Source organism: Actinia tenebrosa, unplaced genomic scaffold (assembly GCF_029948245.1).
Source record: "Actinia tenebrosa isolate PJP-AT-01 unplaced genomic scaffold, QUT_ActTen_1.0 PGA_scaffold3__52_contigs__length_22856419, whole genome shotgun sequence".
Taxonomy (NCBI): Eukaryota; Metazoa; Cnidaria; class Anthozoa; order Actiniaria; family Actiniidae; genus Actinia; species Actinia tenebrosa.
Window position 1 is genome coordinate 15,467,536 of NW_028292580.1, and position 14,957 is coordinate 15,482,492.

Genomic DNA, 14,957 nt, shown 5'->3' on the forward strand with positions numbered 1-14,957 from the left:
GACGATCGGTGAAATCGATGACAGATAACAATCAATATCAATCGATGATAATTAATCGTCTAATATTGGAAATCGATAACTAATTGATCGGAAATATACTCTTGAGGTGCGGGGATTTCCTGGAGAGTTATGCGATATTATACAGATACAGGTATTACTAAGGTTGTGTCTAGATGGGATACTCACAGTCAAGGTGATTGAGAGAGACTAGGGAGAGTATAATTGTCAGGGGAATTTCATTCAGTCGGTTAGTAGTCGTACACTACGAAAGCACAAATTAAGCTATAATAAATATTCACGTGCTTAAATATGACTAAAAAATGAGACCACCTAAGCAAATTCGCTTCGTTGTCTAGTGGTTAGGTTTAGAGTTAGGGTTAGGGTTTCGATTTTTGGTGTCTTCACTTGAATGTGCGTGATACAGGAAAAGACCATGCCTGATATGAAACCTTACCAGCACTGCTCATCTGCTTGCAATCTGGTACAATATAGTTTGGGATTCTGAGCATTTCTTTGCAGAAATAAATGATAAACAACTTATTGACAAACAACTGCATTTTACTCATCACTTATATTTTGGCTCACCCAAAGGTTCGCCAAAACTTTGTGACTCGTGAAAATACACAGCCGTATCAGATGCTTAGCCAACTGATAACCTCTATGTATATATGCTAAAAATTCATTTGTATTTTTAGCATATCATTATACTATTATCATATTATTTATTATTATACAAGCATCAAAATTTCCACCCAACCCACCCCTCCCCAGGCATTTGACCAGCTACAGATCCCTGAATCAGGTGTCTTTTAGTTACTATAATATTTACTGAGAAATAATAATACTGTATGTTCTTGTCCTTTCTGTGATAGACTTGATAGCTCAAGCCAAGTCTGGTACTGGTAAAACCTGCGTATTTAGTGTTATTGCTTTGGAAAATGTTCTTATTGAAAACCCTGCTACTCAGGTAAATAACTATTATAATCATCAAGAATCTGATAAACGGTGATTGGAAAAATTCAGCATTAATTAGATGGATTTCATCAGTATGCAAAAAGAAATCAGGGACTGTAAAAAAAATCCAAATTAAAAGAGGGGACCATGGCCACATCAACCCTCCTAAATCATCCTATGGTGTAGCAGTAGTGTTGTCATCTCTCACCTCTGGGGTCATTGTCTGATTCCTGGATTGAGCATCACATGTGAGAAGAGTCATTGAGTCTCTTGAGTACTTAGTTAATAAATTCCAATCTGATATATGAGTTAGCCTTGCCATGACTCAGACCATTTTAAGTTTGTTTAAAGGTTCTGTTGATATTTATGTTTTGATGTAATCTTTCTTAGCTTAATAAGTTAAAAAATAATATATATTTGTGTTCTACAGTGTATGTTTGTTACATATAAATCTGATTTTACCCACACACCCTGTATTTTCCTTCCGTAGGTGTTAGTCCTAGCCCCAACAAGAGAAATAGCAGTACAAATAAAAGATGTAGTAAATGCCATTGGATGTCACTTGAAAGGCTTGAGTTGCCAGGTTTTTATAGGTGGACTACCTGTGGATGATGATAAAAGAGTATTAAAGGGCTGTCAGATTGCTGTGGGATCACCAGGTATTGAATCAGTTTATAACATCTACAAGATTATATTTCCTGATCCTAATAGACCCTTTTCGCTTAAACATGTTTTCTTTAAATTTTTTCCATTTTTGGACCATGTCAGAAACTTATTAGGGAGTTGAAATGTGTACATTAACACTATACATGTATCCATGCTCCAGAATATTTTAGATATGAAAATTAGGCATTTTGATACCATATGTATTTGGAATTACGAGATTGGTTTCAAAAATTTCTTGACTCTCTGAAGAGATGTACGGAAACTTCTGGATCTTTCACTTTCAATCAAATGTTTGGGTTATCTGTCTTTGATTTACTGTAGTTTTGGGAATTTTTGAAGCAAGAGGATGTGATAATTACTGGAAAGAAATTGGTTATGAAAGAATTTGAATATTCCTGAGCATGGTACAAAATAAATGTACTGTATGGTTGTTACATGTCCCTTGTTTAATGGGTGTGCATGAGAAGACAAATGAATATGGATACAATTCAAACTCAAACTCAAACTGATATGCCCAAGCTAAATAGGACTGGTGTGTTAGGGGGAGGGGTATGTCATATGAATGTCAGGAGGAGAGGGAGGGCATGAGGAGAGGGAGCTAGGAAGAGAACTTTACTAAGGGCAGTAAATCAGTTTGAGAACTTTACTGTGGAAATATTTCACCTTCCATCATGTAGAACTTATACCTTTTATGTGTACTGTACCTGTAGGTCGCATCAAGAACCTGATTGAAAACAAGCATCTCAAAACAGATTCTATAAGGATGTTTATTCTTGATGAAGCTGATAAGCTGCTGGATGAAAATTTCCAAGAGCAAATCAAGTAATCTTTTAAAATTTGTTATTAGTTCTTGACCTCATCATCAGAAGTGCATCAACATATATTTGATTGTCATAATGAACACTGTATGCAGTAGTTTTTTCTAATAAATGCATAGAATATGTGTCAGTGAGCAATCATATTTACTTAATAATATTCTATACTTTTTCCTATCGTATTTCAGCTGGATATTTTCCACGTTGCCAGGCAACAAGCAGATGATGGCTTTTTCAGCAACCTACCCAGAATACCTTGCAAATCACCTGACTAGATATATGAGAGAACCAACATTTGTAAGACTAAATGCTGCAGACCCAACGTTACAAGGTAGAACAATATTCTTCAAATAGCTTAATTTTCTAGTATAAGCATCCATCAACCACCACCACCACAATCCTCATGGTTACCACTACCAATATCATCATCATCATTATGACCACCACCATCATCATTACAATCATCACTACCACCAGTATAAATACAACCATCACCGCCAGAATCTTTATGACCATCACCAAAATCATCATTGCAACCACCAGCACCACCACCACCACCAGCATCATCATTACAACCACCATAACCAGCATCATCACTGCAACCACCACCACCCTCATCATTGCAACCAAAACCAGCATCACCACCAGCATCATCATTACAACCACCACCAACCTCATCATTGCAACCACCACCACCAGCATCATCATTGCAACTACCACCAGCATCACCACCAGCATCATCATTACAACCACCACCACCCTCATCATTGCAACTACCACCACAAGCATCATCATTACAACCACCACCACCATCATCATTGCAACCACCACCAGCATCATCATTGCAACCGCCACCACAAGCATATCATTGCAACCACCAGCAGCATCACCACCAGCATCATCATTGCAACCACCATCAGCATCACCATCAGCATCATCATTACAACCACCACCAGCATCATCATTACAACCACCATCAGCATCACCACCAGCATCACCACCAGCATCATCATTACAACCACCATCAGCATCACCACCAGCATCATCATTACAACCACCACCAGCATCACCACCAGCATCATCATTACAACCACCACCAGCATCACCACCAGCATCATCATTACAACCACCACCAGCATCACCACCAACATCCTCATCATGACATCCACCACCAGCATCACCATCAACATCCTCATCATGACATCCACCACCAGCATCACCACCAGCATCATCATGACATCCACCACCAGAATCACCACCAGCATCCTCATTACATCCACCACCAGCATCACCACCACCCTCATCATGACATCTGCCACAAGCATCACCACCACTATTTACCATTATAACCATTACCATTACCACCACCAACCATCCTCATCATTACATCCACCACCACCACCCTTATCATTACATCCACCACCAGCATCACCACCAGCATCATCATGACATCCACCACCAGAATCACCACCAGCATCCTCATTACATCCACCACCAGCATCACCACCACCCTCATCATGACATCTGCCACAAGCATCACCACCACTATTTACCATTATAACCATTACCATTACCACCACCAACCATCCTCATCATTACATCCACCACCACCACCCTTATCATTACATCCACCACCAGCATCACCAGCAGCATCATCATTACATCCACCACCACCAGCATCACCATCATCATTACAACCACCTCCTGCATCACCACCAGCATCATCATTACATCCACCACCAGCATCACCACCAGCATCACCAGCAGCATCATCATTACATCCACCACTACCAGCATCACCATCACCATTACAACCACCACCAGCATCACCACCAGCATCATCATTACAACCACCACCAGCATCACCACCAGCATCATCATTACATCCACCACTACCAGCATCACCATCACCATTACAACTACCACCAGCATCACCACCAGCATCATCATTACAACCACCAGCATCATCATTACAACCACCAGCATCCTCATCATGACATCCACCATCAGCATCACCACCAACATCATCATTACAACCACCACCATCCTCATCATTACATCCACCACCACCCACCAGAATCATCATCATTACCACAACCACCACACCAGCATCATCATTACATCCACCACCAGCATCACCACCAGCATCATCATTACAACCACCACCACCAGCCTCATCATTGCTACCACCAGCACCAGCACCACCAGCATCATTATTGCAACCACCACTGGCAGCACCAACATCATCTTTATAACAAACACAACCACCAGCAAAATCATGACCCCATCCACCACTTTTATCAACAACATCATCATCATCAAGGCCAATCAACATCATCTTCAACTTCATTACCACAGCTACAACAGTTAGCATCATAATCATCACCACTGCTGCTGTTAATGACCTTAAGTACTGATCTGAATCATCAATTTCTGATTTTTACAATCTTAAGTTTCAATCTAAGAATGCGGCAAGGACTATGAATGAACTGACAGTGCCTCTCTTTAAAAGTTACAAACTTGTACTCGTACTCATCATCGGATCTAAAGTTCTCTACTATCAACGTCACTCCCACCATTAAAATCATCAGCACCAGCAGCACCAGCCATGATCACCATTACTCATAGCTCTAAGCAGTAGGTTTAACATGTCTTAATTGTGTTTGTTTATAATTCCGCATGTGACAATCTTGGTGAAAACTTTGTTTCAGGGATCAAGCAGTTTTACCATGTGGTACCTTTTCATCAGCTGCCTCATAAAATTTTCCAAGAAAAGGTAAGAGGGATAAATATATTGTTTGTACTGCATTCTGCTTTAATAACAATTGAAGGTACATGTAATAGGGAAGCATGGGTGTTGTAGTGGTCAGAGCACTTGCCTCTCACAAAGTCAACCTGGGTTCGAGCTTGGTGTCATGTTGGTAGCTGGCTCATAGTAGAGCTGTCTGTTGGTTCTCTCCTTTGCTTCAAGTTTTTTTTTTTCCCTCCACAAAAATAAACTTCTAATTCTAATCCAATCTCTCAGTAGCTACATCTGTAGTCTTATCAAATGGGTTGCAAAACCTGCTCTGAGGCTTTCTGTCCATCATGGAGTGGTAAATCTGATTGGATTCAAATATTCAGGAAGTAAATGTAAACTTATAAGTTGACCTTTTTTTTACTCTTTATTCATGTACTGTTCTATCCCTCTTTTAGTGAACCAACATATTTTCAGTATCTAATGATCATGATTTTCAAATCAAATATTTCAGGTAGAGCATCTGCTTAAATTGCTGTCCAAAGTCAATTTTCATCAATGTCTTCTCTTCTCCAACTACCAGATAAGGTAAGTAAACTGTGCCCCAATATGCGGTCCAATAATATACTGTATATTTTAGGTTGGGTGGGATTAAATGGGATTAAATGGGAAGGGCAAAAAGGAAATTAGATAAGGCATTTTTTTCCTCTATTTTTAGGGCACAAAGTTTATCATCAACATTGTGTGCTAAAGGCTGGCCTGCAACGTTCATTGCTGGTAAGCTTTATGCTGAAGAAATATTTATTACAATGATGTTTACTAGCCTGTTCTGAAAGGAAGTCAATATAACCTCACTTGTTTTTTAATATATATTCTGTTTTTGATGTTAGGAAGCCAGACACAGGAAAAGAGACTTCAAGCTATGGATAAATTGAAGGCTTTTAAATGTCGCATTCTAATATCTACTGACTTGGTAAGTTATGAAATGGTGTTCTAAATTTCGGGAATAGTTTTTTTTGTGGGTTTTTCTTATGCCATTCTGTGATGGCTTGAATTTCTCTCGCATCTAGGGTAAACACCCACATCTCCTTCCCCAAGAAAAATAAGAAATTATCAACAAAAATAAACACAGATACTTGATACTTTTTTTCAGACTGCTAGAGGTATTGATGCAGAAAATGTCAATCTGGTTATCAACATGGATGTACCTCGAGATGGAGAAACTTACCTTCATCGTATTGGGAGAGCAGGGAGATTTGGTAAGGCAACACTGTCACCATTAATAATATCACAATCATGAACATCATTAGCATCATCACCATGACCACCAACACCATCATCTTCATCATCACCATGTATCACCACTACCATCATCATCATCACTATGTAACACCACTACCATCACCATCACCATCACCATGTATCACCACTACCATCATCATCATCACCATGACCACCAACACCATCATCTTCATCATCATTATGACCACCATCACCTTTATCAACATTATCATTATGGCCACCAACGCCATCACAACTTACCATTGCCATTATCAACATCATCATTATGACCACCAACACCATCACCATCATTAATATCATCAAGACCGCAATCATCAAAATTGTAAACCAGAATTGATTTTAGAAAATGGCATGTCTCAAATGTACTAGAGAGCATTATAAACTATTATATTGTATATTGTATTGCACCATGACTATCAATATCATAATTATAACCACCAACACCATTGCCATCATCATCATCATCAACCACTAAACTACATTGTTTGTTTGTTTTTTCTTTCTGCCAGGTACTAAAGGAGTAGCTGTTACATTTGTAGCAAAAGGAAAAGAGGAAGAAAAGTTCAGGGAAATAGAAAAGAGTATTGGTATTAGACTGGAAGCATTACCAGGTAACTTTACAAAATACAGAATATTTCTACTCTACTTGTCCACCATTTATCAATCAGTTTTGTAGGCAATAATATACTTTACCACCATCACCTTGTGCCAACAAATGTTTTTTGTTTTTCGTTTTGCTTTGTTGTTTTTTTTTAAGAAGGAGAAAAGGCTTCATTTTCAGATCAAGAGAATTTCCCTTTTTATATTTTTTTTCTCATAATTTGTTTTAACGTAGAAAGTGTAACCTTCGAGATGAGTGCCACTAAGTTGTTACTAAGTTATTTTATTCCCCATAACAGATCATATACCAGATACTCTGATGATAAGTGATTCCTTAACTGGTGCCAGCCAAGTGCAAGTAAAGCAGGACAGAGTGGAAGTCAATGTACTGCACAATAGCACAAGTGCTACGAGGGATAAAGAAAAGTCAGCAAAAAGCCTAATCTCAAATAGAAAGGGAAATTTTTCTAATGGACTAGGAGAACCAAAAGATCATCACAAACAAACGAAAGTGGAAGTGGATGCACCCTGTGATCATAGGGATAATTCTGTTCATACAAATGGGAATTTGTCTTCACAAATAGCATCTCATAACAGCAATGGAACTGTGCCCTTGGGCTACAAAAATGAAATAGCAGACACAGTTGTTGAAGGCTCAAATAAACAAGCTATAACATCTGGTTTGAAAGAGCATGGTCTCTCAGTAAAGCAAGACAAATCAGCTGGGTTGCCTTCACTAGAGGAGTTTGAGAAGGACTTTGAGGAATACTTGGCTCTGGCTAGTACATTTGATAGCATTGGTCTGCGAGATAAGGATGAAAGTAATAATGCAACTGCTGTTACTATGGACAACTTAAATGGAGAGGATAACAATAAAGTAAAGGAAACGTATGCTTTTAGTAATAACCACAATTATAATGGGTATGATGAGATTGATGATGGCAAGATTACGATGGCAAGAAAACATGATGAAACAATTGCTTGCACAAGTACGTGTAAAGGTACTGCCGGAGTTGATGCTGATGAGGATGAAAACAGTGAGAGTAGTATTGATGATGATGATGATGATGATACTAGCAGTACTAATGAAGATGATAGTGTTAGTGATGATAGTGATGGTAGTAATGATGGTGATGATGATGAAAGTGAGGATAGTGCTAATGATGAAAAAGATCAAAATTCAAAAGTCAAATACACAAAAGACGAATACACTAAAGACCAGCCACATTTCTCAAATGTCATGTTTAAAACTAGCAGAAAGGACAGAAACTACAATGATACTGAACCTTTTGACAAGGAAGGACACTCTGGAAGTGACCAACAACCAAGTGGTGGTGATGATGATGACCTTAATGAAAATGATGTCTCTGATGATTATGATGTTGATAAAAGTGATGAAAATGGTGATGATGAAAATGTTGTTGCTGCTGCTTCTGCTGCTGCTGCTGATGATGATAATTATGAAAGTGATGAAGATGGTAATGTTGATGAAAGTGACGAAGATGGTGAAGATACCAATACCAGTGCTGATAGCAATGATGATGACAATGAAGAAGATTATGATAACAATTACAATAACTATAATGACATTAGTGATCTGCGATGCAAAAGTTCAACCAACCATGACAGCAATGAAACTTTTTATGAGAAGAAAGGATGTGATAGATATTGTGCCTCTCAGGAAATTGAATCACCTGCTACACAGCACAGTGAACAATCATCTACACCTGAATATCAATGGGACAGCAAATATGTAGATAATCATAATGCTGCATGTTGCCCACAGAACAGTATGGACTATTACCCTGGAATGTCACCATGGCAACAGGTTACATATATGCCTGATGATACTAGGTTGACGACAAACCAAGCAACATACGTAGGGCCTGGAATGAGTGGGTTATTCAGTCACGGCAAAACACAGGAACACTTGGCAGGTACTAAGCATTTAATGAACTGTGCAGGTAACATGGAACATCAACCAGCTGTAGCTGGTGAGGGTTACACAGTGGCGCATTCACCGATGCATGCAGATTCTTTGATCCAGAATAGGGACATGTCATGGAGCAATGCATGGCATAATGCTTACTACCATATCAACCATGAAATTCAACAGTTTACAGCTATGAATGCAAGTACATATTAAACCTTCACAAAGTTAATTGCAAAGTTAGGATCCACAAAGTAATTGATTCAAAACTTTAAACCAATGAACCAAATATACAGTATTAGTCTTTTCAATAATTGATAACTTTTTATTAAATAATTTATATTTTGACAATAGACTGATTTCAGGTAACCTGTGAATGGTCAACTCTTAAAACTCTAAGAGAAAATAAAGTAGAGACATAAAATTTCTGTTTTCTATGTACTATGTAAAATAATATTACAGTATATAAGACTAATATTCATTGATGTTTCACAGGTTAAATGGAATCATACTAATAAGTTTTCAGTACACCTATGCTACTTATGGGCAAAATGCTTTCTGGTTTAAGGCCATGTTATTCCCTTGATTTATCCATGTAAATCTATTTTTTTCAAGTGTCAGGTGTAGCTAAACAAAATAAAGGTCAAGGAAGTCAACAATTATCTGAAATGAGAAAACACCAAGAACTCGTTGCACGAAGGCTGTATAATGTTGTCCACCAGATAAATCCCTATCAGGTAAATACTTGTAAAACCCATACAAATTCTATACACTGGATACTGGATACCTTTATCTGGTGGATCTTCATTTAGTCTTCTTGCAACCAGGTTCAGTAGGTCTATGAAAGCTGAATGGCAAGCTGATCATCTAGCTGCTTATGGCTAGCTTACTACTAGCTTGTAATGTAACCTAGCACAAACAAGTAAATTATTGAACTTATGCTTTATTAGCAGTCTTGCAAATCCCAAGCACCATTTAATTTTTTTCATGAACATTTAACGCAAAGCCAAAATATATTTAAAAAATATGAAATGTTATTTATGGAAATGTTACCTTTTTTCAGACCATTATATTCGCCAGAATATTATAAGCTTGAAATTAGCATACAAGACTGTTCAGCCATTGCCAAAAGTAATGCATCCTTGAGAACCCTTACTGTTGTCATGGTAATGAAAAGGCGAACCTTTTTATCTATGTACATGTATTATTTTTTGTTTTGTTCAACCAAGAAGCTCTTTGAAAGTCATATTTGTAAGATAAGCTTTATGTGAGTATATAAATTACATCTTTTTGCAATATTAATTCTTTCCTTTTTCTTTCACTAGCAGACATCCAGTAAATCTTTATAATATTAGTTCATGTTAGCTGCAACATTGCCATTTTCTGTTTATTTTCCTAGATTCTATTGTCACTCCTCCATCTTCAATATTTTGAACCTGTGAACCTTTTTCATACTCTCTCTTTAGTTCAGTTGCTAAATGAATGAAGGCCTCTTCAACTTTTATATTGTCCTGAACGAAGAAAATGATTGATGAATTAGCCACAACATACTGTAAATGGTACTATTTATTATCCATGGGACTTTATACCTGGCTCAATTTAGGGATCCCCTTATCACATTGGGTTTGGTGTTAGACCCAACAAGGGCAGAATGTGCTAATAATTCTGCACAAAGTGTATAATTTTAATAAAACATGCTCCACCTCTGGGCTGTTGGACTTTTAATTGGGTTGTTGAGCTGTTAATTGGGTTGTTGGGCTGTTAATTGGGTTGTTGGGCTGTTAATTGGGTTATTGGGCTGTTAATTGGCCACTGGGCTGTTAATTGGGTTGTTGGGCTGTTAATTGGGTTGTTGGGCTGTTTACTGGGCTGTTGGCCCATTGGCACGTTAATGTGGCTGTTGGCCTATTGGCATGATAATTGGGCTGGTGTGCTGAACATTGGGTTATTGGGCTGTTAATTGGCCTCTGGGCTGTTAATTGGGTTGTTGGTGTGTTAATTGGGTTGTCGGGCTGTTAATTGCGTTGTTGGGCTGTTAATTGCGTTGTTGGGCTGTTAACTGCGTTGTTGGGCTGTTAACTGGGTTGTCTGGCTATTTGGAATGTTGGGCAGTTAATTGGGTTGTTGGGCTGTTAATTGGATTGTTGCGCTGTTAATTGGGTTGTTCGGCTGTTAACTGTGTTGTTGGCCTGTTAGTTGGGCCATTGAATTATTGGGTTATTGGGCTGTTAATTGAGCCGTTGGCCTGTTGGGTCGTAACGCCATAGTTTGTCCAGGGTATGTTGGCCTGTTGGGTAGTTGGGGATGTTGGCCTAATGGGTTATTGTTGGGCCAGTTGGATTGTTAGGCTGTTGGATTGTAATGTGATAAGCTGCTCCCTAAACAAAGCCTCGTGCCCCTCAGACCTTGGAAAATTCAAGCCCCTACAAGCCCCTATTTATTCAGAATCAAAGGTATGTGGAAATACCTAAGGGAATTAAGGATTATGGAAACACAAACTCTAAGCATAATTGTTAGTGGATACCACAGGCAAGGAAAATCTTGCAAAATTACCTTTGCCGAGGCCTCCATAGCATCAATCATATTATAATGCTCTGCACATTTTCTTGCTTCATCAATGCTCACATCCCTTTCCACATGCAAGTCCTTTTTGTTTCCAACAAGTATTTTCATGACGTTTTTTGGTGCATATTTTTTAACATCTTCTGACCACCTTGCAACATTCTTAAATGTCTCTCTCTTAGTGATATCATAAGTGATTATTACTCCATTAGCATTGCGATAATAACTTTGGGTAATAGTTCTGAACCTCTCTTGTCCTGCTGTGTCCCATATTTGAAGCTACGAGAAAATGCACAAAAGAGAATTATAAAAACTTATATTTTACGACCACCACTCCCCATGTGGGGCTCTTCTGTGAGGTTCCCTCCACACGCACTACCACTACATTCCATATTTACAACATACAACACTCAACTCACATGTTGCTTTTTACGGAGGGAGGAAACCGGAAATCCCGGAGAAAACCCTTGTGGCAAGGGAGAGAACAACACAATAAACAAATTCAACTCACAAATGATCCTGTCTGAGCCAGGGCTCGAACCCGGACCACAGTGGTGAGAGGCAAGCGGTAATTAAACCACTAGGCCACCCATGCCACCCAATTGACAGTGTGACAATATTTCAAAAACTTCTATAAATTAAAAATATTTTTTGATGAAAGTCTGGCTATAATCAACCTCCCAGATATATAGTTGGCTTGGGCACTGTTGCTTGGCCAGGATAATGGGAACCATTTCAGGCTATATAGCTAGACCCAGACCCAGTTTGTAAAATTATAAATGAACAGATGCTGCCTTTGCATTGAACCCTTCTCAAAATTATCTTGAATATCAGGCTAAAATGAAAATAAAAAAGAAATCACACCTCTCGGTGGAATTTTGAGAAGAGTCCATTATCAGTCTACAGATGGATAGCCTTATACAGTAAGTACATGTTTGGCTTGTATGTTCATTGGGGCAGCTGTGATCAACTGAAGATCTAACAGCCCTTGTTCTTACTTGCTGTGGGTAACCAATTGATAGCTAGTGGCAAACAAACCTTTGGCCCTCGTTCCATGATCAAAATGAATTTTAGAAGTTAATTTTCATAGAGGAGGAAATCAGAGAAGATAAATTTTAAGTATATGCCATTAATACACACTACCCACAATGTATTTAATATGTACATTAATCAATTCAAAAATTAATCAAGAAAGAATGTAACTCTCCTTGCAGACATGTAGATAAAGAAGCCACAAAGAAATAGCGTACTTCAGTGATCTATAATGAAGGACTCATTCATATATCAAGGCATGGATATTTTCTGGGCAAGCTACGATTTTTGGGTGACAAAGGATGACTTAATGTTACTAATAATAACCTCTCCTATGATGGTTTCAAGGTAAAGTAATTAACAGGAACTGGTTTATGTAAATATTATCTTAGCTTTTTAATGCAGCATGTTTTGAAAGTTAATCCCCACCTTTTAAATAATGCATAGATATAATCATATTTTCCTCTTCCAATGGGTAGTCCACATTTCTCTCAAAGATTTCAAACCATTGAGTGTTTTGGTCATATACACACTTAAATTTACCCCCCTCCACTTGTGAAGAAGTGACATTAATACTAAATAAGACATCCACGTTGCCCAAAACAAAGGATACTAGAAAACAAAAGAAGTGGTGAAAATGTGAAAACTGGCTGAGAGCCTTACATGTAAATCATATTTCGATGCTTTCAGCTGAAATTTTGCAAATACAATAGAGCAATGCCGGAAATAGAGAAATATACAATAGTAGCACCGACATTTAAGCTTATTTATGAAGCATATAAATATTATAGCGAGGAAAAAATAAAGCAAACTACAATCTTTAAAACAAGATATGGATGGATTTTTAGCGTCAGAAAATTTGTTTATAGTTATATTACAACTGAATAAATAAAAATGTCGTTCATGTACGCAAGGATGCTACAGGCTCGTACAGAGACTCTCCTAATCCTTACGACCTTCGTTTCATATTATCGAGACTATACACACATCGATTATATGGCGTTTCTAATTATTTTCTCATTAATTTAGCTAGCTACCTCACCTTAATCTTTTTCTCGTCAATCGTTATAGTTTTCATCGTAAAATCGACCCCTATGGTGCTTCCATGTCGTTCAAGGTATGTTCCTCTGTCGAAACGTTGGACCAGACATGTTTTCCCAACACCTGGATCGCCGATTAGGACAATTTTAAACAGATAGTCAAACGAATCACTGCTTTCAAAATCCCTCATGATTAGAGGGAACACAAAATTACCAAATGTAAATAAATAGAAAACAATACAACTGACCACAACAGGTCTTTACATTTAGAGAAATATGACAACTAAACACTAGGAACTCGACACCATGTAAACATTTTATTCAATAGGGGAGGGGTGGGTAATATGTGTTTGACAGCGCTGCGTCATTTGCGTCATTTCCAATCTCGTACCCAGAGCCTTTATTTCTTACTGCGCATGCTCGACGAAATAAACGAGCATGCGCACTAAGAAATAAAGGCTAAGAAAAGTTGACAGTCGAAAAAGCGACATGAGTGAAAAACGTCTGCGTATTCTCTGAATCCGTAAGTAAATTTGACTTTTAAACATGCCTTATAAATTGGACTTCACAAATTGCGTAGTGTGTCCATAGTGTCCATGCTTGAAACTTAGGACTAATTCTTTCATATTGTGTTTGTTAATACAGTATCGTGGTCTTACAAAAGTATACTCTCGAACGTTTTTGTATACTTGGAGAAAACAAACATTTATTTTCTCACTCAAACTATTCCAAAATTCTTAGAAAACGTGCTGAAGTGCACGCATGCGCAAACGTTTATCCATGGTGTCAGAAAAAGCACTACACAAAAAATATATGAAACGAAACGCGCGCGCATGTCTGTAGTGTTTCTCTTGCTTGTTTTTGAGTGCACACCAGGTGTGATATGTTAGATGCGCAGGGTACAGTGAGTATTAAATAACCGTGCACTCTACGTGTTTTAGATACGCTGCGCACACCAGGCGTGTTGGATGCGCAGGGTATATTGTTAGTATATGATGCACAATGTATTTGATATGTTAGATGCGCAGGGTACAGTGAGTATTCAATAACCGTGCACTCTACGTGTATTAGATACACTGCGCACACCAAATGTGTTAGATGCACAGGGTATATTATTAGTATATGATACGGCTACGGCTCGTGCTTCTCCTAGCAATTCTCTCGGACTCACGCAATTTCCCAAGTGCTTGTACACCTCAACATAGCACACGCGCTCGTTTTCTATCTCTTCAATCAGCTCTTCAATAGTTTAAAATATCGTTGCGCTTATTCTTAGGCCCAGTAGATATCCATCCTAGTACATAGTTTTAAACGCGTCG

At 38.2% G+C, this 14,957-nt stretch overlaps 2 protein-coding genes across 6 annotated transcripts in view; one reads left to right on the forward strand and one right to left on the reverse strand.

The window, feature by feature from the left end:
- The window catches only part of LOC116294482 (uncharacterized), a 103,930-nt gene extending 93,624 nt beyond the window's left edge, over nt 1-10,306 (forward strand). For all 5 annotated transcript variants that reach the window (XM_031702084.2, XM_089035381.1, XM_031702085.2 and 2 more), the window contains 11 exons: nt 873-967; nt 1,445-1,613; nt 2,331-2,442; nt 2,624-2,766; nt 5,147-5,211; nt 5,687-5,760; nt 5,891-5,949; nt 6,063-6,145; nt 6,326-6,431; nt 6,984-7,085; nt 7,374-10,306. In XM_031702084.2, the coding sequence (XP_031557944.1) occupies nt 873-967; nt 1,445-1,613; nt 2,331-2,442; nt 2,624-2,766; nt 5,147-5,211; nt 5,687-5,760; nt 5,891-5,949; nt 6,063-6,145; nt 6,326-6,431; nt 6,984-7,085; nt 7,374-9,220 (2,855 nt within the window). In that variant the 3' untranslated portion in view covers nt 9,221-10,306. The remainder of the gene's footprint in view (nt 1-872; nt 968-1,444; nt 1,614-2,330; nt 2,443-2,623; nt 2,767-5,146; nt 5,212-5,686; nt 5,761-5,890; nt 5,950-6,062; nt 6,146-6,325; nt 6,432-6,983; nt 7,086-7,373) is intronic.
- Nucleotides 9,005-13,924, reverse strand: LOC116294489 (ras-related protein Rab-43). Its single transcript, XM_031702110.1, has 3 exons — nt 13,641-13,924; nt 11,558-11,845; nt 9,005-10,515 (listed from the first exon to the last, which is right to left on the reverse strand). Exons 1-3 carry the CDS (start codon nt 13,827-13,829, stop codon nt 10,366-10,368), a joined length of 627 nt encoding a protein of 208 aa, XP_031557970.1. The 5' UTR covers nt 13,830-13,924; the 3' UTR covers nt 9,005-10,365.
- Nucleotides 13,925-14,957: the final 1,033 nt, after the last annotated feature.

Excerpts from the sequence above, each read along its gene's own strand:
- LOC116294489 (XM_031702110.1), bottom strand. The coding sequence starts at position 13,829 with ATGAGGGATTTTGAAAGCAGTGATTCGTTTGACTATCTGTTTAAAATT. Across the intron at positions 11,846-13,640 it reads TTGACGAGAAAAAGATTAAG|CTTCAAATATGGGACACAGC; the intron begins GTGAGGTAGCTA and ends ATTTTCTCGTAG. Across the intron at positions 10,516-11,557 it reads CTATGGAGGCCTCGGCAAAG|GACAATATAAAAGTTGAAGA; the intron begins GTAATTTTGCAA and ends TTCTTCGTTCAG.